The sequence below is a fragment of the Dreissena polymorpha genome, chromosome 5, assembly GCF_020536995.1.
Source record: "Dreissena polymorpha isolate Duluth1 chromosome 5, UMN_Dpol_1.0, whole genome shotgun sequence".
Taxonomy (NCBI): domain Eukaryota; kingdom Metazoa; phylum Mollusca; class Bivalvia; order Myida; family Dreissenidae; genus Dreissena; species Dreissena polymorpha.
Genome location: NC_068359.1, coordinates 48,074,257 through 48,100,674, shown reverse-complemented (window position 1 = coordinate 48,100,674; position 26,418 = coordinate 48,074,257). Strand labels below are relative to the sequence as shown.

General features: G+C 34.9%; 1 protein-coding gene across 13 annotated transcripts in view; it reads left to right on the top strand.

Annotated features, from left to right (window-relative positions):
- The first annotated feature begins 6 nt into the window (after window positions 1–6).
- Window positions 7–26,418, top strand: part of LOC127880785 (kinesin-like protein KIFC3) — a 99,633-nt gene continuing 73,221 nt past the window's right edge. For 4 of the 13 annotated variants that reach the window (XR_008049740.1, XM_052428191.1, XM_052428190.1 and 1 more), the window contains exons 1-4: window positions 6,570–7,182; window positions 9,538–9,904; window positions 12,909–12,953; window positions 19,425–19,466. Coding sequence is in view for 12 of the 13 variants with exons in the window: in XM_052428191.1 (XP_052284151.1) it covers window positions 9,572–9,904; window positions 12,909–12,953; window positions 19,425–19,466 (420 nt within the window). In the remaining variant the exon portion in view is untranslated. Of the gene's footprint in view, window positions 56–6,323; window positions 6,471–6,562; window positions 7,183–9,537; window positions 9,905–12,908; window positions 12,954–19,424; window positions 19,467–26,418 lie in introns of those variants that run through there. The other 9 variants (XM_052428197.1, XM_052428193.1, XM_052428194.1 and 6 more) reach the window with 5 other exon arrangements.

Genomic DNA, 26,418 nt, shown 5'->3' with positions numbered 1-26,418 from the left:
CGGTTACTTTCGGTGGCGTTCGGTACGGTACGATCCAGGATGACCGTGGATCAGCGTCCGTATTTATTTATTTATTATGCCCCTCTTCGAAGAAGAGGGGGTATATTGTTTTGCACATGTCGGTTCGTCCGTCCGTACGTCCGTCCGCATGTCCGTCCACCCGATCGTTTCCGGATGATAACTCAACGCTTACGCCTAGCTAGGATCATGAAACTTCATAGGTACAATGATCATGACTGGCAGATGACCCCTATTGATTTTGAGGTCACTAGGTCAAAGGTCACAGTGACTCGTTCTTGGATGCAGTTTAGGACCACATTTGCAGATTATTATCCCCACGCTTTTTGAAAAGCGTGGGGATATTGTGGTTATCTCCGCCGTCCGTCTGTCTGTCCGCCTGTCTGTCTGTCCGTCCTGGCCACTATCTTCTCATACACTATAAGCACTAGAACGTTGAAACTTACACACATGGTAGCTATGAGCAGGGACCTATACAAATTGTATAGGTCCCTGCTATGAGCATATGTGCGACCCTGCACTATTCGGAATTTTGATCTCACCCCTGGGTCAAAAGTTATGGGGGTGTGGGTGGGGCCAGGTCAGAGATTTTCACTTATTTTTATGCCCCCGGTATGGTGCATTGGCCATAACTTTTGCAATATTGAAGATAGCAACTTGATATTTGGCATGCATGTGTATCTCATGGAGCTGCACATTTTGAGTGGCTAAAGGTTAAGGTCAAGGTCATCCTTCAAGGTCAAAGGTTAAAAAAGCAAATCAAAGGGAAGTAATAAGCTTTAAAGGGAGGTAAGTAAATAACCTGCCAAATGATATAAAAAAAATAATGAATCAAAGCGGTCCATAGAGTTACACAGTAGTGGCGCAGAGATGTATTTAGTATTCAATTGTTTGTGTTAACTCATCTGTGAAATGGTTTAGCTCATCCATCTAATGTTTATACAAGGGATTATAAAATATTGGCGCAAAGGGACACCTGTATATGACAGAAGAGATAGAATGCAGTCAAGCATAAAAAGCATGAGAAACTCATGGTATAGAGCCTCAAGAATCTATCACAGGGCTGAAACTTTCACTTTGTTCAATTACAATTTTAGAGTCATTACTGAAAATCTGTCAAAATGTTCAAGTGGGAAAAATGTGAGAAACAATTTAAAGCAAGATGGACTTTGAACAGGCACAACAAAGACAGACATGAAATTCTACATATTCATTGTTGTGTACAAGATTGCGATAGAAAATTTCTGAGACGCTACTATTTAGTCAACCATTTAACATCAAAACATAACTTTTCCAAAACAGAAGCAAGAAGATTGGCTATAAGAGAGCATGTTCAGCCATCTCATAAGTCAATCCAATAAGGATGACATGTACATAACTGACTACATGTACAGTGAAGTTATTTCATTATTAGATTTGTTAGGAGAGCAAGATGAGGAGGAGAAATTAGGGTATAGATTTTCACTCATTTTTTAAGTTATTTTACATTAACTTCTTCATTTCTACACTGAATTACTTCAAATTTATACTTAACATCTCTAATGACAATACGGTCAATCTCAACTATGCATAGCCCCATTACCAACCCTGGGGCACCCCTGAGTCAAACATGCGGCGTGGGGATACGCGTCGGCCTCTGCCGCGCCATTTCTAGTATTATGTGTTCTGGTTTCGTCGGGTCTCCGTCCCCACCAGATGGTTTCCGGATGATAACTCAAGAACGCTTACGCCTAGGATCATAAAACTTAATAGGTACATTGATCATGACTGGCAGATGACCCATATTGATTTTGAGGTCACTAGGTCAAAGGTCAAGGTCACAGTGACTCGTTCTTGGATGCAGTTTAGGACCACATTTGCAGATTATATTATGTACTGGTGTCGTGGGGTCTCCGTCCCCACCAGATGGTTTCCGGATGATAACTCAAAAACGCTTACGCCTAGGTTCATGAAACTTCATAGGTAGATTGATCATGACTGGCAGATGACCCCTATTGATTTTCAGGTCACTAGGTCAAAGGTCAAGGTCACAGTGACTCGAAATAGTAAAATGGTTTCCGAATGATAACTCAACAATACTTACACCTAGGATCATGAAACTTCATAGGTACATTGATCATGACTGACAGATGACCCTATTGATTTTCAGGTCACTAGGTCAAAGTCAAGGTCACAGTGACTTGAAACAGAAAAATGGTTTCCGGATGAAAACTCAAGAATGCTTACACCTAGGATCATGAAACTTCATAGGGACATTGATCATGACTGGCAGATAACCCCTATTGATTTTCAGGTCACTAGGTCAAAGGTCAAGGTCACAGTGACTCGAAAGAGTAAAATGGTTTCCGGATGATAACTCAAGAATGCTTACGCCTAGGATCATGAAACTTCATAGGTACATTGATCATGACTGGCAGATGACCCCTATTGATTTTCAGGTAACCGGGTCAAAGGTCAAGGTCACAGTGACAAAAAACGTAATCACACAATGGCTGCCAACAGCCCTTGTTTATGTTTAAGGTCAATAGCACATACACATAAGACATAGAATATATCACATATTTCAAGGAATTAAGACTAGGGTGATTTAAAAAATACAATTTAAGAGCATGAAATAAAACACTGAACATTACTGTACATGCATACTTTTAACAATACGGAAGTTTTTTAACAATTAACAATTAAGATATTGGTAAAAAACGGGATCATTAAGAGTATGCGTTCATTATAAAATGCACAATATCACAATTAAGCATGGTTATCACAGACGATTGTTGCAACAAAGTCTTAGTAAAATATAAAGTCACATCTACTTGAACAATGTTTTCTTACAGGGGATCTTTAGGCTTCGATGTTGACATTTCGACAACATTTTTGTAAGTTATTCTAAGCGCAAAGCCTAAACTACGGAATCCGGAAAATGCCATCTATAATCTCGCCCTTCTTTCATCAAGTGCGACACAAGACACACGAAGCGATACATGATATTTTGCACGACACAGAAAGCGACACACGATATTTTTCGCGATACACAAAGGGACGCGCGAGAATAAACCACGTAATATCGCCCTTGCGTAGGTAGCCCAAAGGCGATACATCGTGGTAAATATCGTGTGTCGCTTTGTGTATGGCGCAAAATATCGTGTGTCGCTTCGTGTATCGTGCAAAATATTGTGTGTCGCTTTGAGTATCGCGCAAAATATTGTGTCTCAAGTTCAAAGGGTGACACACGAAACACAAAGCGAGACATGATATTTTGCACGACTTACTAAGCGATACACAATATTTTATTATTCAAATATTCCCCATATTATCCAAATCTCGTGTATCGCGGTCTAATTTCAGACTGCGACACACAAAGCGATACTCGATATTTTGCAAGATACACGAAGTGACACGCGATATTTGTACTGTTCAAATATGGCTGTAATAATATCGCCTGTCAACCCGCGTGTTTTAAAAAAATCATGGGAGACAAAAAGGGGATATTGTTACGTCATCAAGCATGTAAATCAAGCTTATTGATAATATAATTACTGTTACACCGATATTATTGCAGCGATATTTGAACAGTACAAATATCGCGTGTCGCTTCGTGCATCAGGCAAAATATCGAGTATCGCGTCGTGTGTCGCCCTTGATATAAGAAGGGTGAGATTATAGATGGCACAATCTGGATTCTGTACTAAACAGACATATTACATATACGGTAGAAGTTGCAGAACAAACAAGCAAATGGAATCCCAAGAATATTCGTTGAATAGATATTCTCCTCAGAATAAATTTTATTTGTTTATTACGGGGTCCAGATAAATAATCACTGAAAAATAACAAAGTGTAGGGTTATTGGTTTTATGCAATGCAATTCTCCTTGCTGATATATATACACCTATGAAGTTTCATATTGAAATCTTGTAAAGTATCTGAAATATCGCCCTGAAAAGTTAAATTATACAAAACAACAAAGGGCAATTACTCATATTTAAGATAGTCTAGGATTATGGTTCTTGTGTATGGCAATTCTGCTCATTGATGTCTATAAATGATGTCCATTGTTGAATGTTGAAATCTGATATTGTATATGAAATATAGCACTGAACATTTACATCATACAAATACAACAGAAGGGGCAATCACTCTTATTTAAGAAAGTATAAGGAATGGTTCTTGTGAATTGTGCTTCTCCTCCTTGATATCTATACACCCATGAAGTTTCATGTTAAAATCATCAATAATATTAGAGATATAGCTGAAATATTACATCAAACAATAACAACTAAGGGCAATAACTCTTATTTAAATAAAATACACGGTTATGGTTCTTATATTAGCATGGCAGTTTGCCTCATATATATCTATACACCCATAACGTTTCATTGGTGAAATATGTTATAGTTTTTGAGACATAGTCCTGAAAAGCTTGTAACAGATGGACATCATACTATAGCAACAAAGGGCAATAACTCTTATATAAAAAAAGTGTATGCTTATTGTTTTGTGGATGGCACCTCTCCTCATGGATACCAGTATCTATACACTAATTTAGTTTAATGTTGGAATCTTATATAGTTTCTGAGATAAAGGCCCTGACCAGTTTTTGACAGACAAACATATGAAGCAACATAGGGCAATAACTCTTATTTAAAAGGTGTAGGGTTTTGGTTCTTATGCATGGCACTTGTCCTTCTTGATATCTATACACCCATGAAATTTCATATGTAAATCTTGTAAAGTTTCTAACTTATAGCCCTAAAAAGGTTTGTGACAGACTAATGAGCAGACAGATAAAGCCAAGACTATCCCTCTTGGGATGAGAAAAAAAAGGTCTATGTTTCGAAGGAAAAAATCTACTGAAAAAAATGGGGATTTCCAAATGGCAACTTCCTTTACTCTTAACTACACAACTAATATTTTCAACCAGATTGTTAGATTTTAATTTAACTCTTAAATAGCACTTTTTCAATTTTTTAAATGTTAGGTATTTTAAAACAATGTAAAAAGTCCAATTATTCATTGGGGCCTACTGGCGGGAAATTTCTAAAACATTTTCCTGGATCTTGGGTAAGGTCAATCAAGGAAAAAAAACTGGGTTTGACAGCTACACCAAAATATGGTCTCCACAATATTTATTTATATAAACAGGTGGGCCATCTAGGCCAGTCTTAGCTCTCTTGTTTAAATATATTTGAGCCTGTGCTCTGTGAAAAGAGGGTTTAATGCATATACGCAGTCCGCACAGGCTAATCAGGGACGTCGATCACTTTCCACCTAATCAAGATTTTTGCTAAGAAGAGACTTTCTTGAAACAAAATATACAATACAAGCGGAAAGTGTAGTCCCTGATTAGCCTGTGCGGACTGCACAGACTTATATTGGATGACACTTTATGCACATGCATTAAACCCCTTTTTCACAGAGCACGGCCCATTTCTAGTTTAAGGTGTCACTATTACATGTGACATTCAGCACCCAATTAAATTAATTTGAGCAATGGAAAATGGTTTTACCGCGCGGATGAAGTGGTATTTTGACTTGATGTTTGTGTTTGCTAGGTGACCTGATGTAAGCAATCAATTGATTTGCTACAATCAGCAAGATTTATCAGTCAACTGGTTGACTGTGATGACCAATAGAAGAGAGGTAGCTTATCTTCCACCTTCATAACTCCGACTTCAAATCCTTAAAGGGGCCTTTTCACGCTTTAATATTGACAAAATTGAAAAAAGTTGTTTCAGATTAGCACATTTTCGTTTTAGTTATGATATTTGTGAGGAAAAAGTAATACTGAACATTTACCATGCTCTAAAATAGCCATTATATGCATCTTTTAACAATTTAAAAACACGAAAATTATAAAGTGTTGCAAAGCGAAACGAATTAAAAAATTGGAAAGTTCTTTTGTTGTTGTTATATTTTGTGAAACAACGAGGATTGGTTATATTAAGTATAAAATACACCTGTGATTGTATCCGGAAGGATGGCCGAGTGGTCTAAGTGGTAGACTTTTTACTCCAGGACTCCAGGGGTCAGTGGTTCGAACCCTGCTGAGGGTTACCTTTTAAAATTTTATTCTTGATTTTTTACTGTAGCTTTTTAGATCCAATATTTACATTTATCAATATAAAGCATTTAATGACAAAATTCAAAACATGCCAAAATCTGTGTAAAGGCCCCTTTAAGGTGTCACAATTACAGGTGACATTCAGCTCCCAGTTAAATTAATTTGAGCAATGGAAAATGGTTTTACCGCTCTCATACAGTACTCTGATGAAGTGGTATTTTGACCTAATGTTTATGTTTGCTAGGTGACCTGATGTAAGCAATCAATTGATTTGCTACAATGAGCAAGATTAATCAGTCGATCACCTCTGGTTGACTGCATGAAGACCAATAGAAGAGAGGCAGCATATCTTCCACCTTCATAACTCCGACTTCCAATCCTTAATGTACAGGTAAACTGGTGTTGTATTAAACGCATTAATATCCTAAGGCCCAGTTTTTGCTGAGGCGATCAAAGAAATGCCTGAAAGCACATATAATGGACGTAATTTTGATTAAGTTATTATTGATACTGAAATAAAATGTCCCCTTTCATTTAATTTTACATGGTCTTGAGAATTTCGGTACATTATTGACAAACTTATAAATACGTGTGTTAAACAGTTAATCCTTGTTGGTAGTATATTTAAAAGATTGAAAGAAGATAGTTTGCGTTAATCGTGGTATTCTTATAATCTGTGACAAGCATAATAGAATTGGTTTAAATGTGTATTGCACATGTAGATTTGTGTACATTGGCAGGGGTGGATCATATTTTCAATTGTTTATCTGTTACCAGTTAGTGTGCTAGAAAGTAAAACAATTGATATAAGGTATAGGTAAAAAAGACATTCTTAATCAAGTGTTAAATATGGGAAATCAATAAGTGTTCAGTTAAGTGGAACAGTACTACTCCAATGTTATTTACTTAGTCTGGCATAATTTTAAAATAATGCTTGTAGCTTGGGAAATTATTTGGATGATTGCTTTCATTTAGTTGGAGGTACTTGAATTGGGCGAAATACATTCTCATTGTTTTGAATTCCACTCTATTGCACATTCTTAATTGGATTTATTGGATTATATTTTATCACTATCAGCAGGATTTATCTTTCTAATGAAAAGGTTTGTGTCATTTTGAATTGATAACATTTTAAATATGTGATAGTAAGTTCAAACCATACATTTTGGTTTAATACCTGCAAAAAATACTTCATTTTTTTTACTGCAATATTCTATATTAAATATGGTATGTTAACTTTTATGATGACAATTATTTTCTAGTTTAATGGTTATTTACTTTATTTTGCCTTTTATTTAATTTAAACATAGATTTAATGTTTATTAGTTGTTCTCTCCTGTTTTATTGACATAGAATTACTGTATTTATAATTTTGTGTATTATGTATTTCAGTTAGTAATACAAATGTATATAAAGTAATGTAAATTTCTATTGGAATGTTTCGATAATTTTTCTTATTTATTTTTAAAAATAATACACATTATATATTTTCCCCAAGCCGCAGTATGCACATGGTTTATATCCCATGTAATATCAAATTATTACAGGGAACCAAAACACAGGAGGGAAGCCCGTAGTATATATATATATAATATATATATATATATATATATATATATATATATATATATATATATATATATAGAGAGAGAGAGAGAGATGAGAGAGAGAGAGAGAGAGAGAGAGAGAGAGAGAGAGAGAGAGGAGAGAGAGAGGAGAGAGAGAGAGAGAGAGAGAGAGAGAGAGAGAGAGAAAAATAATACTATGGGCTTCCCTCCTGTGATCCAAAGGTTTGTTTTGTCCAATAGCAATTATTGCAGATACAAGATTTTTAGTAAGGGTGAATTTATAGGACTTTTAAAACATAATTTATAGGACTTTTAAAACATTTAAATAACTTGTAAGCATATCAGAAATGTGCAATGTAAAAATAATAAATGATAAAATTGTGTAAACATACATCAGTTTTTTTATATGTGATTGTATTAATTGAAAAACACATTATTGTACAAAGTTGTAACGTAGCTTTACATTTATCACACTCACTTCAAGAGGTCTGATATTGGGATAGGGTTTGTTGTAAGGTCAATAATACAGAAACCAGCAGAAAGGTAGATAAAGGGTAACATAACTGCTTGCTTTTCAAGTGTTTTACCTATGTTTTACCTAAACAAGATATCAAGGGCCAGGTTTAATTGATATTCAATAAATAATGAATGGAGGCCTTTGGGACATCACTGTGCCTACCTGTTTTTTTTGGAATGCTTCTTAACATATCTGGGTTTAAAGCCAATATTCAACTCAATGACATATCGTGGTCAAATAAATTTAGTAAGATACTGGTACACTTAGCATTGACAGATGTCACAGCATGAACTTGGTGAGTAAAGAGAAGTTTTGTGGTTAACTCTTTTAGAAGAGCACTTGCAAAGGGTCTCAGATTCCAGACTTACTTTCTCCCTCCTGTTACATTTGGCCCCCAACTTAGGGCTGTCATGTAACCTGGCTTTTGGTTAATTATATCACAGCCCAAATCCTTGAATTTTAGGACAATTTCATTTTAGAGGGAGAATGTCATTGTTTGTGCTTGGGGAGAAGTTTTGTGGCGACTCGGTCCACTCATACAGTAAAGTCCTTATTATATAAGACTCATTTTTGCATAATGGAGCTCATATTACATTGATAGCAAGGGTTTGTGGGTTTGAGTCCTGGACTAGCCTCCCATTGTTCTTGCCCAGTGAAACAATTTTTAATGCCACCACAAAGTGGGAGTCACTAAGCATTGCATTTGTACGTCCATCTGTCTGTACATACGTAAGTATCTCCTGATGTTTGTGTTTTGAACTCGTCTTTAACGTCTGGGTGGATCTGGCTCAAACTTTAACAGTTGAATAACCTTAATGTGTAGATGATCAAAATTATTGTACTGGTAATGAGAACGAAGTGCACATACTTATGCCAGTTACTGACAACTGACCTTATTAAATCAGAGGTATGGTGAGTGCTCTACCGCTAGCAGGCCAAAACATTTTATGATGTAATTTGATCAGTGTGTTCCAGTATAAAGACTGCATTGATATGTGCCTGTTCAGTGTTAATTATCAGTTGATCTACTGGTTGACACGAAACTTATTGGTTAAATATAATAGGGAAGAATTAAACTCATGGTTAAAAATGTCTTCTTTAAACAATATAGCCTCATTACTCACTCAAAGCAGGAGAGTACAGTCATACTTTTGTAGACAAGCTGATAATAAAAATTGTTGCAAATTTTTAGATCTAATGTTTTTCATAAGTCATTATCTTAGAAATCAACTGTTCACTGATGTTTTAATATGTCAATAAACATAACATACCAGGCTATATGATTGAGGTCATTATAATATTAATTAAAACATATTTTTTCTAATTATATCAGTCAGTAGTAAAATAATATTTCTCTTAATTCCTTTTCTCAGGGTTCTCAACATGGGGACCTTTCAGTGAATAAAGATGGGAAGTGGTTCATCCGCAAACAAAAATCCAAAAGAAACCCAATCAGCACCTGCCACCGCTCGTAGTTCACCAAAACAGCCGCGTCGTAATCGCCAGTTCGAAGAGGTCCAAATCGCGACGCCAGGGGCCCGTGATCCCCGGTCGCAAAAGAGTTCAAGGTCACAGGGTGCAAGCCCGAACCCCGCAAGTAAAACCGCGCAGGCTAGCAAGGGTCAGGACCCAGGGGCCAAGACTACCAAAGGTCAGGACCCAGGGGCATCTGGAAGCGTTGATAAGGCTGCCACCTCACAGAGGTCATCACAGAAAGGAGCAGCATCCAACGGAAAGAAGGTATGCATTTGTCACCGTCACTAGTATACTGTAGAAAACTATGTATAGCGTGCAACCATGTAGAATGTGCAATGTATAAGATTTTGTTCATTGAAACTTTGGAGTTAATTTGCACGCCATACATGCATGTATTTTTCTGTAGGTTTTTAATTTGCTGGGATATTTTAATGCTAAATGCTGATTTAACAAGGAAATGAATCTATTATTGTTTTTTGACAAATAAATTTAAGTTAAGAATATTAAATATGCTAATAAAAGTAATATTAATACGAGGAAGTAGAAATAATTTGAACTTTGATACATAAACTTTTTTGTTAATTTGCCAGTTATAAGTATTATATTTTTACGGTATTTACACTGTATTCAACAAGAAGTATTCTGCTACATTGCTCATTATGTTTAATGAAGCCAATGTCATTGTTGAATATTGATTAATATTTAATATTGTTCTCATTTCTAGCGTTTCAAACAAATCAGAACAATAATTTTTATTAACCCTTTGCCTGCTGGGAAATTTGTTGTCTGCTAAAATGTCGTCTGGTGAATTTCTAAAATTAGCATTTTCTTCGATTTTTTTTCAAAGAATACTATCAGAATCGCAAACAGTTTGGATCCTGATGAGACACCACGTTCTGTGGCGTCTCATCTAGATCCAAACTGTTTGCAAAGGCCTTTAAAATTCGGTTCCAGCGCTGAAAGGGTTAATGCGTAAGTGGTAGTTATTGCTGTTATGACCACTTGTTTGCGCTTGTGGTTTACTTGATCTGAAATGGAAATCCAAACAATTGAGTAATACCATATTTCCAACACTCATACACCAGTTACTTCTTAAATATTGTATATAATCATGTATGACTTTTTTAAGCTTGTTTATTTCTAGGTTTGATTCGTTGCTGCAATCATGTTCTTATGTATATATGATATGGCATGTACATATGTCACTATAATCAACAACTTACTTACTTTAATAAACTTATGATTGGTTCTGTTTTATTATAATAAACAGTGATTTAGAATCGAAATATACCTTTTAGTATTGGTTCCCTTACAAATGTAGGCGCAGGAACCCACCACTTTTATTATCAAAAACCTCTTTGTGTGTAATGTGTTTCTCAACGCGTCTTGACATAATTCTTGTTTTTCCTAATTTAAATTAGTTCCTTATTGTTGAAACCAGAGGATTTTATAGGTTTACCTTCAGTCCATTCCATTCATCAGTCGGTCAGTCAATCTTTGTAGGTGGATTTTTAAGCGCTTATAGGGAATATGCTTGAGATTTCAGTTTTTGTCATACGAAAATGTTGTTGCTGCGGTTACAGAAATAAATGAATACTGTGTAAAAATATGGAACCTGCATTTAATCAAAAGTATTTAAGCAGGGTTCACAAAACTCGTTGTGTGGATTTAGGTCCATGTGGGAAATGCGCATGTTCATAATTTTTTTGTCTTATAAGAATTGTGTTTGCTATGGTCGCAGAAATAAGTAACAACTGTTTGAAAAATATTAATCCTGTGATAATTCATAAGTTTAAGTTTGTTTGCTGTTTAGTGTTACGATGACAAAAATAATGGTAAATTTGGTTACTGAAAAAAGTAAATTAACCTAAAGCTTACTCTTACCAAATTTTCCCTGAAGAGAACTTCTTTTGTGTGTGTGTTAAAAAATGTGTTGTTGTATACATTTTAAATTTTAGCCATGTCTATGACATAAAGGCAATTTAATGTAATGAAGTTATTATTCAAACATTACATAACAGTTACATTACAAAACATACAATACAATAAATAAAACAAACAAACTCATAAGGTAAAAATTTACCGAAAACACTCTGCATGCAATTATAAATGAGCTGAACTTTTATTGCTTTTCCCCTCATATTTGTGTTTGTTTAGGTGTCCTCAATTAATGTTTTGTGAAATCTACACCAACCGGCTGAAAAAGCAAAAATATTTTGAATGATAATTTCTGTTAAACAAAAAAAAAGCAAACTTAACAATGAGGAGTTTATATTTTGAAATTTCAAACCTTTGTAATTTTAAATATACATGTATCAAGAGGCCACAAGTACACTGTGGTATTTGGCAAGGTACCGTAATAATTTAGCAATCAAGAAGACCTGGTCTGCTAATCTTTGTTTACTTGTAACCAAAATAGACCCTAAACTACAGCTAACACCTTTCTTACATTTTAATTTTAATCTTTCTTTATTCGTTCTCTGTGACTGTGGGTCAAATAGGTTTAATATGTTCCATAATATGATCTTTAAATAAATACCAGCAGTTACGCAAATTGTGTTCATTAAACATGAATGTTTCGTAGTTAAGAAGTCAAAAACTATGTCATGTTGTTTAATCAAGTCAGTGATTTGAATTTTAAGTTTGGGCTGAATATGTCCAACTATTATCTTATCAATAATATCTGTCATATGTTCACATTTTTTTCCCCATTAAATTGGGATTTTTGTAATTATGTAATCTCTGTTTATTCTCTGATAATATTGAGTATTTAATAGTATTAAACTTGACATCAGTTGCTTCTTTGCTTGCATTACTGTCGAAGGCCCATTTTTAGGTTAATTAACATAAAGTATTTTAGCTTCCAAATAGCGTTGTGCCCACTGGCTCGGTCATAATTTCATGTTAGTTAGCTTTAGTGCTACTGTGATCTGTCATCAATATACTTCACTGTTGTGCCTGATACTTTTAGTTAATTTACTGAGGAATAAGCATAATATTTTCATACATGACTCGTGTCGTGCGAAAAGGGTTCTTATACCATATGTGGCCAGCATAGCGTAGCGACACGCAGTCTGGTCCAAAGCTACCCTTTCCGCTATAAAGTCACACAAGGTGCCACAGTCTCATTAACAGATGTCCCAGCTCCTGACCAGGCTGTTCAAATGTGCAGGCTGGTCTTTAGCTACGCTGGGCGGCATATTACATAAGACCCATTTACATGATAGAGTTCATATTACATTGTTTATAATCAATTGCTTACTTTCAGGCTTCTTCTATAGAACAAAATGGATCTGTTAGCAGAGATCACAGAGTAACTATCTGCTGTGTTAATTGTCTAGTCTTTTCATGTTATACTTTTTCGTTGAATTGTAAAACAATATATATCATATACTGCTTGTGTAGTGGTCACTAACAGTAATTTTCTTTTGTATAAAGTTTTTATATACTTAAAAGAATTTTTGTTTATGCTCCCCCAAAATTTTGGGGGGGAGCATATAGTCGCCGCTTCGTCCGTCCGTCCGTGCATGTGTCCGTCCGTCCGTGCACAATTTTTGTCCGGGCTATTTCTCAGCAATTAATGACCCGAATTCAATTAAACTTTATGGAAAGCTTCTCTACCAAGAGGAGATGTGCATATTATCAGCCGGTTCTGGTCGGATGATTTTTCACAGAGTTATGACCCTTTGAAATTTTCCATTAACTGTACATATAGTGCAATTCTTGTCCGAGCTATTTCTCAGCAACTTATTATGGGAATTCAATGAAACTTTATGGGAAGCTTCACTACCAACAGGAGATTTGCATATTATCAGCCGGTTATGGTCGGATGATTTTTCACAGAGTTATGACCCTTTGAAATTTTCTATAAACTGTACATATAGTGAAATTCTTGTCCAGGCTATTTCTCCACAACTACTGACTGGAATTCAATGAAGCTTTATGGGAAGCTTAACTACCTTGAGGAGATGCGCATGTTATTTGTGAGTTCTGGTTAGATGATTTATTCAGAGAGTTATGGTCCTTTGAAATTTTTAAGTTGCTAAACCATCCATCGTATTATTTTGTCCAAAGTTATGCCCCTCAAGACGTTTCCTTTTATCTGAATATATAGTGCAATATTGTGACAAAAAAAACTTTGGGGAGCATCACCCGCCTCCGACAGTTTCTTGTTTCATATTAGCTTGATTTTTTGGTAAAAAATTAAGTTCTCAATAAAGTTTTATGTCTTTATGTGATAACAGTTTGTGTAATTTTGCTAAATAACTCTGAATCAGGTTGAATGCTTTTCTATTTATCCGTTTATATTCATAGCCTTGTACATATTTGCAGAAAGCAATATGAAAGTGATATTACATTATCAGCATTCCCTTTCAAATATTTTAGTACCATTATAATTCTTATTTCAAAGGAAAATGGTTAAAAAAAACATAGTTTAATATTCTTTTTTGTGCAAATATTTATGCAAAGTAAAAATGAATTGTTTTCATTTAATCATTGGTTTATGAATAGTTTTTACCATGTAAATCTACTGCATGGACCATAATTCCATCCACGTAACAGATATTCAGTGATGTATGAATGCACTCAATTATTAAGCAAGTAATTAGCGTTCAGAAATCAATAGTTCTTGATTGTTTAAAAAACATATTTGCTTGGACTTTGCAAAATTGTTGAGCTGTTAAATGGGTTTTCCAGCTTAATGAATCTAGAAAAGCCAACATAAAGTGCTCTTTAAATTATCATTATTTCACCATTTATTACGAGCAACCATGTATAACGTGCTCCTGATTATTATGCCAAAATGTAGGAAAACAGTTTCAAATAAAGAAATTGTCAAATCTGCCTCCATTTACTACATGTATTGCACTTTATGTTGTATCAATCTATAATGCACACCAATTTTTAAATGTGAAACGTGGGCGTATAAAACTAAGCGTAATACACTGTAAAGCACAGTTCTATATTGATTTCACACCAATTTTTAAATTTGAAACTTGGGCGTATAAAACTATGCTTAATTAAACACTGTAAAGCACATTTCTGTATTGATTTCTTTGTGCTTATTTCTTACCTACAAAGGGTGCTGAATATGTTTGCATCCCGATAAAAGGTGGTCTAATTATTGTCAAAAGTATTTATCACTCATAAACGGTATCATTTGATTTACCAACAAAATTTGCAGCAAAGTCACCTGCAGATGTGTCTTTGTTATAATGGAAACTTGCATGCTTGTTTTTTATTATATATGGACCTCGCCACTGGGAAACTGGGGCTTAATGCATGTGCGTAAAGTGTCGTTTCAGACTAGCCAGTGCAGTCTGCGTGGCAATTTTTCGTTTAATTAACCCTTACAGTGCGGGAACCGAGTTGTGAAGGCCTTTGCAAACAGTTTGGATCCAGATGAGACGCCACAGAACGTGGCGTCTCATCTGGAGCCAAACTGTTTGCTATTCTGATAGTATTCTTTGAAAAAAAATCGAAGAAAATGCTAATTTTAGAAATTCAGCAGACAACATTTTTGCAGACGACAAATTACCCAGCATGCAAAGGGTTAAAGGAAGTCTTTTCTAAATATAAATCCAGTCTAGGCGGAAAGTGTACTGCATAGGCTTATCTGGGACTACACTTTACATATGCATTTTCAAATGATCTACTTATACTCAAAACATTTTTGAATCAACTGAAATCAATGAAAACAAGAGAAAACACACAATAGCTATTAGACACTTTAGCATTGTACTTAATTCTCATGTTTTTAAAAATGTGTTTCCATTATTTAAGGTTTACATGGTTTACAATGTATATGTTATCAAATGATTTTTTAAGTCATCTTACTGTTTTAAGAACTTGTTGCTGTAGGTTTACATAGGCATCTGTGGTTTTCCGTGCTTTGTGAAACCTTGAGTATATACCGATATATTAAGCACTTAAAGCATTTTCTAATTAAGGAACCAGATATATCGTTTATTTTCTTTGGTCTTTACGTTTTGTAATTAGCTGTCTGCAATGATATTAGCTGGGTTAGACATGTTTTTTTGCTCTCCCCACCTCCACACAGAGTGAGGCGATGTATTTGAACAGGCTGTCTGTCCTTTCATTCTATTGGAGACACAAACTTGTCTGGAAAAGTAATCCTTAACACTTTTCAAACTTTCATATGAGCCGTGCTCTGTGAAAAAGGCAGTCTGCACAGGCTAATCAGGGACGACACTTTCTGCCTAAACTGTAATTTTGCTAAGAAGAGACTTTCTGAAAACAAAATACTATAAAAGTGGAAAGTGTCTTCCCTGATTAGCCTGTGCAGACTGCACAGGCTATTTTGGGACTACACTTTACGCACATGCAATAAACCCCCTTTTCACAGAGCATGGCCCATATATTTTTTCTTATTACTCGTACAGGACGTTTAGCATGTGTAATTTTTATTTAATTAATGAAGTAATGTGCCCATTTTTTAACTCAGAATTTCTATAACTTGTGAGATATAATGACATTCAAAGTCAAATTTGTGTCAGACCATTATTTCAAGCTCCATTTGTAAGCTGGTTCAATGTTTAACAATATTAGTTTGACTATTAGTTTTTCATTGACCTGTGTCATTTTTATGCCCCCTTTTGAAGAAAAGGGTGCATATAGTGATCGGACTGTCCGCCTGTCCATCTTTCCGTCACACTTTGCGTTTAGGTTTCGAAAAATGCTCATAACTTCTATGTCCCTCGAGATATAACCTTCATATTTGGTATGCATGTGTATATGGACAAGGCCTTTCCATACGCACACAAATTTTTACCCCTGTGACCTTGACCTTGAACTAAGGGTCCGCGTTTAGGTTTTGAAATCTGCGTTTAGGTTTCAAAAAATGCTCATAACTTCTATGTCCCTTGAGATATAACCTTCATATTTGGTATGCATGTGTATATGGACAAGGCCTTTCCATACGCACACAAATTTTTACCCCTGTGACCTTGACCTTGAACTTGGTCCGCGTTTAGGTTTTGAAATCTGCGTTTAGGTTTCAAAAAATGCTCATAACTTCTATGTCCCTTGAGATATACCCGGTAACCTTCATATTTGGTATGCATGTGTATATGGACAAGGCCTTTCCATACGCACACAAATTTTCACCCCTGTGACCTTGACCTTGAACTTAGGGTCCGCGTTTAGGTTTCGAAATCTGCATTTAGGTTTTGAAAAATGCTCATAACTTCTACTGGTATGTTGCTTGAGATATAACCTTTATATTTGGTATATATGCATGTGTATATGGACAAGGCCTTTCCATACGCACACAAATTTTGACCCCTGTGACCTTGACCTTAAACTTAGGGTCCGCGTTTAGGTTTCGAAATCTGCGTTTAGGTTTAGAAAAAAGCTCATAACTTCTATTAAGCGTTTATAGGGGGCATATGTCATCCTATGGTGACAGCTCTTGTTCAGGTATGAGTTTGACCTTAAAATGTTGATTAGGTAGCATTAATTTCTGTCGGTTAACACTGTTTCTTGACACTACACTCAATATCATATACAAATAATGGTTGCTTTCAGAAAAATATCTTAGAGATTAATGGACATTCAATGCGCTAAAATTTATTAAAATTACATTTGATATGCCCCTTTAGGTAATTATTAAGTAATTGATAGCCAAAATGTTCACCTTAGAAGAAATGAAACTGAGGAATATACAGTTAATTTCTATTAACACAGTCTCACAGATTGTAATCTAAACTCCTGAACTTCAAAATCAGAAAACCTGCAGTGATATTGTAGTATAATACCGGTAGCTGTCAAATTATTCTTTATAGCCAAATATTGTCATTTATATATCGGTTTTATCAGTACATTAAGTGAAGAGAACATGTGAGATGTCAAATAGGTCAAACATTTGAGAAGCCTTAAATGGATCTTTTTGTGTGGGTTTAACAACACACCATACAATATCATTACCTTTCATTTGAACTTGTCATAATGCAATCATCTGAACATAGGAATATATAACTGCCTATTAAGAATAACTTCTTTTTGCCAAAAAATTTATGTCATCTTGATAAAAAAATTTTTTTTAGCACACACTTTTAGACAATGTATCTTGATATTAATTAAAAAAAAAAAATCTGCTAGATAATGTTTTACCATTCTAATTGTCATAAAATGCAATGAAGTGTTTTTAATTGCATTTTCTTTGGGTTGGAAAGTCTTCAAATGATCTTACTACATAATAATGTGATTTCACTTAAAATTGTGACTAGAAGATGTCTTTTTTTCACTAGAAGATGTATTTTTTCATCAGAAGATGTCTTTTTTGCTCTTTTATGTTTTTTCGTATATGTTTTTTCAACACACAACTATATGTAATTGTAAAGTTTACAAGATACTTCACTAACTTATATGCTTTGACTGTTGTTGACTACTATTATATATAACATTAGATATGTGTTGGAGGCATTAACTTTTTTTTTCTTTTTATTGTGTCCAATTGCAAAACATTATTATTATAATTCATATTGTCTGCAATCTTGAAATAAATTGTGTTGGAAAAAAACAACATATATATATCTAACAGGTGTTCGGAAGTATTTTTCTTACATAATGTTATTATGACGGTTATCTGTTCATTATGAGGTAATGTTCTCAAATTCTGCAATGATATTTTAAAGATAATGCAGCATGGTCATATTCTTATTGCTTCATAAATTGTTTTCATTGTAAATTCACATTTTTTGGCTTAAATTTTATCATGATAATTATCTAAAAATTAATATTAATGATAACAAATTACTATTTGGTTTCATTAATTTGTGACTGAATTAAGTCTTCTGCAGTATTTAATGATGTGAATTTTATAACATGTTGATTTTTCCAATATCACTTATGGTTTTGTAACTGTCACATTCATGTTACATACTTTTAATTTATCTTAGCATTTTTGAAGTTATTTTTGAGTATTATTATAATATTTTTCTGGATTTTTAGTTAATATTTGTAAAAATTATCATGAAACTAATCTAACAACAAATCTGGACATGTTAATTAATATTCCTGATATCCCTAAATATATGTGCACAATGTCTACAATTCAAATTTTAATGTGATATTTATTATTGTGTTGCATCATATTTTACATGAATTTCCATGGGCCATACTATTATTTCAGTCTCAAGTAAAATCAGAAGTTGATGAGATCGTAATACCATACTGTTAATTCATTTATATATTCGTCTGCACAAAATTTAGTGTTTTTTTCAAAGACTTTTTTGTTTTAAGGTATTTTCATCATTTCTGATTTTGAAAAAATAATTGTGTCGGTCTTGTTCCGATGTTAATTTGTAGATTGGTAATCCCAAGAAATCAACCAAAATTAATGTCCCAGGAATAATAACGATTTTTAGCCCATTATCAGACGTGCATTGACAGTAAAACACCCCATGGCATAGACTAGCCTCTATCCCACCTTGTTGAATAAACTGTTGCATGCTATTTTTAGATCATTTGTGGGTTTTTCAAAAAATTGGAGAATCTGCGTGTGTCAACTGCGGAAGAACAAGATCGTCTTAAATGCGATATTTGGACATTATTCACGTAAAAATGGAAGAAATAATAGGATAAAAAGAATAATATGTGAGTTTTGGATAAAGATCAAGTTTATCATGCTCGGCTCGAACCATGGTAGCGCTCAGCAAGCCTCGCGCTACCATGGTTCTTAGCCTCGCATGATAATCTTTATCAAACACTCACATAATATTCTCTATGTACAGTGTTTGAGTTCGTACATTTCTGCTTTCAGCCACAGTCGCCAGCAAAAACCGCCGCAATGACGGCTCCCAAGGTACAACATGGTTGTTGTGCAACATATAACACTGTTGTGCTTCTCTCCTGTAATACTTGTTGGGCACCTCTAACATCTTTTATGTTGGCACAGGGCACTTTTCATTGGGCATGTTTGGCACTGATCTTCAGCATTCCTGTTTTAAACTGGAATCATTTGTACTCCAATTTCCTGACATTGCATGGAATTCACCTATATTCTTATCATTTCAATCTTAAAATAAATTGGTTGCATGCCACTTTCCAGACCACACAATTTAAATGCATGCCTATATCAGGCTCTCTACCTCGATTCTTATGGATGTAAGTCATTCTGTTTAGAATTAGTTCAAAGTGCAGCAAGTTAAGCTTTTATCGAATCTTACAAAATCTATTAAACGACACCAGTTTGTAATTAGGTGTCTTGTCTCATGTATATTATTGTTCAGTGTCCATGGTCAATTATAGTTTGCTTCAAACCGACATCTTCTCCGAAACCACTTGGCACATTTTCACCAAACTTCATGGGAATTAAGGATCTTTGGGTATCTGTCTTTCGGAGATATTCAAATTGTTCCATTTATTTACATATATATAACGCCTTAATTAAAAAAAGAAGAGAAACAGTAGAAACTTAAAATAAATTGTACTCTGAAGATGCAAGACTTTGGTTTTTAACCCTTTCAGTGCGGGAACCGAATTTGAAAGGCCTTTGCAAACAGTTTGGATCCAGATGAGACGCCACAGAACGTGGCGTCTCATCAGGATCCAAACTGTTTGCTATTCTGATAGTATTCTTTGAAAAAAATTGAAGAAAATGCTAATTTTAGAAATTCTGCAGACGACATTTTAGCAGACAACAAATTTCCCAGCATGCAAAGGGTTAAACATTTGGCGCTTAGAATTGTATAGTAGTCTTCTTAGTGTTATCAAATCATGGCTGTGGTCAAAAACTGGCTGTGCCCCAGAGGTCATAATGTTTATATAGACTTATAAATTCCCCCCAAGTTCTAAATTTGCCGCTTTCTAGGGGTTGAATTTTATATATAGAGTTTAATAAATCAGGAACTTTAAATATTTTCATCTCTGAAACTACACAGCTCAGAAGTTTGATATTTGGTAAGCAACATGGTATAGTGAGTTTTAGCAAGTTTGTTAAAAAGTTGCCGCAGGGGGTTGCAATTGCTTATGCCCTCACTGTGGGTGGGGTCAAATTGTTAATGTAGACTGATAAAGATGCAATTGCCGATGCCCTGTGGGTGGGGTCAAATAGTTGATGTAGACTGATAAAGATGCAATTGCCAATGCCCTGTGGGTGGGGTCAAATAGTTAACGTAGACTGATAAAGATGCAATTGCCGATGCCCACACTGTGGGTGGGGTCAAATAGTTAATGTAGACTGATAAAGATGCAATTGCCGATGCCCTGTGGGTGGGGTCAAATAGTGAATGTAGACTGAAAAAGATGCAATTGCCGATGCCCTGTAGGCGGGGTCAAATAGTGAATGTAGACTGATAAAGATGCAATTTCCGATGCTTTGTGGGTGGGGTCAAATAGTTAATGTAGACTGATAGAGATGCAATTGCCGATGCCTTGTGGGCGGGGTCAAATAGTGAATGTAAACTGATAAAGATGCAATTGCCGATGCCTTGTGGGCGGGGTCAAATAGTGAATGTAGACTAATAAAGATGCAATTGCCTATGCCCTGTAGGTGGGGTCAAATAGTTAATGTAGACTGATAAAGATGCAATTGCCGATGCCCTGTAGGCGGGGTCAAATAGTGAATGTAGACTGATAAAGATGCAATTGCCGATGCCCTGTAGGCGGGGTCAAATAGTGAATGTAGACTGATAACAATGCAATTTCCAATGCCTTGTGGGCGGGGTCAAATAGTGAATGCAGACTGATAAAGATGCAATGGCCGATGCCTTGTGGGCGGGGTCAAATAGTTAATATGGACTTACAAAGACAAATAAGTTTAAAAAGATTAATCAGGTTGGCAAACTAGGGCAATATTGGCCCTTGATTAAAAAGGGCAATAAATTGCAACAAACCAGTTTAATAGCTGCGCTTATTTTATTGTGTAGTAAACCTTGAAAGGCCTGAAGGAATATCCTGCTATTCAGGGATATTGATTCCTGATGTCACAATCGAAATCGACCCATAGAATCTGTTCACTGTGACAGGATTTCATTTCAATCAATCATTGATTAAAATAAGACGGGACGATCCAACTATTGATAATGACGTGCATATGCATAATACAGCTGCTTTGCAAACGTTAATGCTTCCTAGCCGAAACTTATCTTCTTTTTTTCGCACAGGTTTATGTTATCTTGATAACGGCAAGTGATTTATGTTGTTCAAAACTGGGACCACAATGAGTTAGCATCTTTGAAATTAGAACAGATTGTCAGATTGTCAACCAATGATTTTCCTGAAATTAGAACATACTTTTCAACAAAAATGTAATTTTTGGCTTCTTGAAAATGATTATTTGCTTAACTATTTGTTAAGTCTCTTTATCCAACAATTAGAATTAGATACCATCCGTTTATGTTCTTGGTTACAATGGCCAGTTTGAAGAATGGTTAAACTTCCTCTTTATTGTACATGAACATTATGTTATATACATGAATGCAGGGTTGTCACATACACAGTATGTTTATTTATGTGCATGTACGGTTGAAACATCTTATTGAACATTATGTTTATAAACAACAGGAATGGACAATTGTCACAACTTATTGTCCCCTACCGGTGAAACCGGAGGGGACCTATGGTTTGCGCTCTGTCTGTCTGTCAGTCTGTCTGTCAGTATGTCTGTCAGTCTGTCTGTCAGTCTGTCCGTCACACTTTTCTGGATCCTGCGATAACTTTGAAAGTTCTTCATATTTTTTTCATGAAACTTGAAACATGGATAGATGGCAATATGGAGATCACGTCATTTCATTTTGTTCCTATGTCAAGAATTCTGGTTGCTATGGCAACAAAAAATAAATAAATATATATATATAAATTATTGACAATGGTGGAGTTTCACCGGTAGGGGACAATATTGCTTGGCAATCTATTTTTGAATATGTTTTAAAATCAAAGTGGAAGGTCCTTCTTGCTGATATTATTCAGTTTGATTGAAGACTTGTTGGTTGATCTATGATATAAGTTTAACCCTTTCCCAACAAGTAGCAAAGTGAAAATGGCTATGTGCAAACAACATAAAACCAGAACAGCCTGCAAGTAACTCACAGGCTGTTCAGCTTTTATGCTGTTTACTGCTCATCGGTATCTTAAGGTTGGAAATGAAAACTTGAATGTGTTAAGAAAGGTCTTTAATTAAATTAAACTTTCTAAGGGACTACAAATGCGTCAAAATATGTATCTAAGTGGTAAAGGGTTAAAAGCCTGCCCTTTTAGTGCAGTGTTAGGCATAAAGCCTGTCCTTTTAGTGCAGTGTTAGGCATAAAGCCTGCCCTTTTAGTGCAGTGTTAGGCATAAAGCCTGTCCTTTTAGTGCAGTGTTAGGCATAAAGCCTGTCCTTTTAGTGCAGTGTTAGGCATAAAGCCTGTCCTTTTAGTGCAGTGTTAGGCATAAAGCCTGTCCTTTTAGTGCAGTGTTAGGCATACTCAAACCAAAGCCTGCCCTTTTAGTGAAGTGTTAGGCATAAAGCCTGTCCTTTTAGTGCAGTGTTAGGCATACTCAAACCAAAGCCTGTCCTTTTAGTGCAGTGTTAGGCATACTCAAACCAAAGCCTGCCCTTTTAGTGCAGTGTTAGGCATACTCAAACCAAAGCCTGCCCTTTTAGTGCAGTGTTAGGCATAAAGCCTGTCCTTTTCGTGCAGTGTTAGGCATACTCAAACCAAAGCCTGTCCTTTTAGTGCAGTGTTAGGCATACTCAAACCAAAGCCTGCCCTTTTAGTGCAGCTTTAGGCATACTCAAACCAAAGCCTGTTCTTTTAGTGCAGTGTTAGGCATACTCAAACCACTTGTCCTTTTAGTGCAGTGTTAGGCATACTCAAACCACCAAATGGGTTTAGGTTTGATTTCAACCCTCGACATTCATACAAGTGTGATTAATGGGATGTTACGATGCCTTTCAACTCTTGGGGCTTTTAAGGCTATTGTGTTCGTACTTTTTTCCTCATAATAAGATGGCACACAAATCTCAATATATTTCAGTAACATGTTTTAAAAGAGGTATATTATAAAGTGAATAACATGCATTAAAGAGTTTTCCTTGGTTCTTAATTCTCAAATAGTATGACCTTTGAGAGTTGCAACTTGATTGTACCTTTCTTACATATTCAAATATACATATGATATAATATATATAAGAGGGCAATTGCTTCTGCGAAAATCTTTATGGTGTCAGGAAAAAGATTTTGTACCATTTAAGATCTTGGTAATAGTGGCCGCATGCCCATTTGACACACCTTTAGCATAATCAGTGGGGGTTTTGGACATACCCACATGACTCCAGGGCGTGGATTTAGACAAAATATCGATTTTCTCTGAGTCTTAGCAATTTTGATTGGTGCTTAAAATCATCTTTGAACTCCAATATTAAATGATATTGTTGTTTAAATATTGTTTGTTTTGCACAGTTTTTAGCACACAAAATCGGCTTGAATGTTCACAGCAATACACAGTTTGACATTTTGTTTTATGAACAAAAAATGGTCAATACATTTCTTTACTGATTTATTTGTGTGCATTTTCACATGTTTAATATATGGGTGCCATAGTTCTTCTAGACAGTACTTACGTCAAACACTACTTATGTTTAACACTTGATGAAATGTAAAAAAAATAAATACATTTTTTATACATTTTTATGCATTTTTGAGTTTTCCGTTGGAGTTCTACAAATCATTATGTGTTTATCATGGTATATGTATACAGGGTATTGAAGTTATGACATGTTTGGAAGTCACATTGTCTGTCTTAATTTAATAAAATTCTAACACATGAACATGTTACACAAAAAATAATTAATTAGTATGGTGTTGGGCATTAGGATGTGTCTTGAAAATCAGATGGGGAGTAGGCTATGTAAATGTACAGCATTTTAAATCACTTTATTGAAGGTTTGAAGCATGGTGTTTTATTGTATTCATTTAAAATGTACCCAGAGGTAAATGAAATTATGACATTAATTTGGTCTGGTTCTACTGACATTGAACTTTAGATAAATATACTGCCAAATATGCTGTTTATGTTTATTAATAGCTTTCTATTTAGTTTTATGGGTGCACTTGAATTGTTTATTGTGGTTTAGTATTTTAAAGTTACACTTTTTATATGTTTACTTTGTACTTTTCTTTTGCTGTTGGGTTACACTTGCTTGATATTTCGTGCACTTTATTTTTTTTTGTGGTTTAGTATTTTTAAGTTACACTGACATTGAACTTTAGATAAATATACTGCCAAATATGCTGTTTATGTTTATTAATAGCTGTCTATTTAGTTTTATGGGTGCACTTGAATTGTTTATTGTGGTTTAGTATTTTAAAGTTACACTTTTTATATGTTTACTTGATACTTGTATGTATTTCTTATTGCATTATTGAGTAAAGATTAATTTGTAATTAAACATGTATCACGGAAAGAACACTGTTTACAAAATAACATTTTCTTTGCCGACAAAGGTCCAGGATGGAAGTGGTGATTCTTCAACACTGTTGCCAAGTAAAAGTTACCTAAACAAAAATGTCACAAGTCAGTCTGGTTCTAAACAAGTAAAACAAAGTTCCTCAAACATGAAGGCTGTATTGGAAGATATTTTGGAGCAGGACTTGGAAAGTTTAAAAACAACTGGTAAAATTGAACAGAATACTAAGCAAAATACAAGTTTTCAAAAACATGAAAAACAAGTGTCAACACGCCCTCCTAATCAAACTGAAATAAATGCAGTTCAAGAAAAGGTCAGTGGATCGAGGTCAAACAAAGGTCAAGGTCAAGCTCAGACAAATAGTGAAGGTCAGGTTACTAGCGAAATTGCACATGATGATTTTTTTGATGATGGAAATGATAACGGGCATGAGGTCAGTTTTGATAAAGGGGACCTGGTTACTGAAGGTCAGACTGCTAGCACCAGTAGCTATGGTAACACAAGCGATGGCAACGGTGTTGGAGGTAAGCAACCGAAAAATCGGGAAAGTAAGAAAGAGAGAAAAACTAAGGAAACAACTGCAGTGACTGAAAATGTAGCGATGGTATGAACCAAAACTTAACATAACCATTGAAATGATGTTTGGCTTCTAAATGTAACACCAAGGATAAGCTGTGAATTTTAGCATTGTGTTCTAACTGCTTAATTGTGTTTGATTTACAATAATTAATTGGAAGTGTTTGATTTCAGTTTTGTTGTTGCATGTGTTATTATGAAAAGGTTGGAATCTTTAGATAGGTTAATGTTTGCTGCTACTAAAAGACAGTAAGCATTAAATTGGCTTGTCATTTAACAGACTAATTTATAGAAATAGCAACCTGAGATATATAATCTATTGTTAATAGGCCATGCTTTTATATTATATTATTGTATATTTGTTGATATTGGTGTATAATGAAATTTTTATTTCACTAGTGGTTATAGACAAAATAATTTCACAAGTGGCATGGCCACAAGTGAAAATATACTTTGTATAGACACGAGTAAAATAAATATTTGATCTTTCACCCAAAACAACTTATTTGATTTTTAGTTTTTGCTCTTGTACAATGCAATAAATAAGCAAACATAAAATAAAAGCTTAAGCATCAGATGTTTACGGTGGCATAGAGGTGACATTCACTCCTCTTTTTTTAAATTGCGCTCCTCTTTTTTCTATCACGTGGCCACGACTTAAATTATAGTAACACGTGGCCACGAGGAAGAGGAATAAAGGAAGAGTTCATTAAACAAAAGAGGAGAGAATTTTGAGATCCCAACTTCGCTTACTCGATGTCACGAGTTAGTCAGCCAATCAAATTGT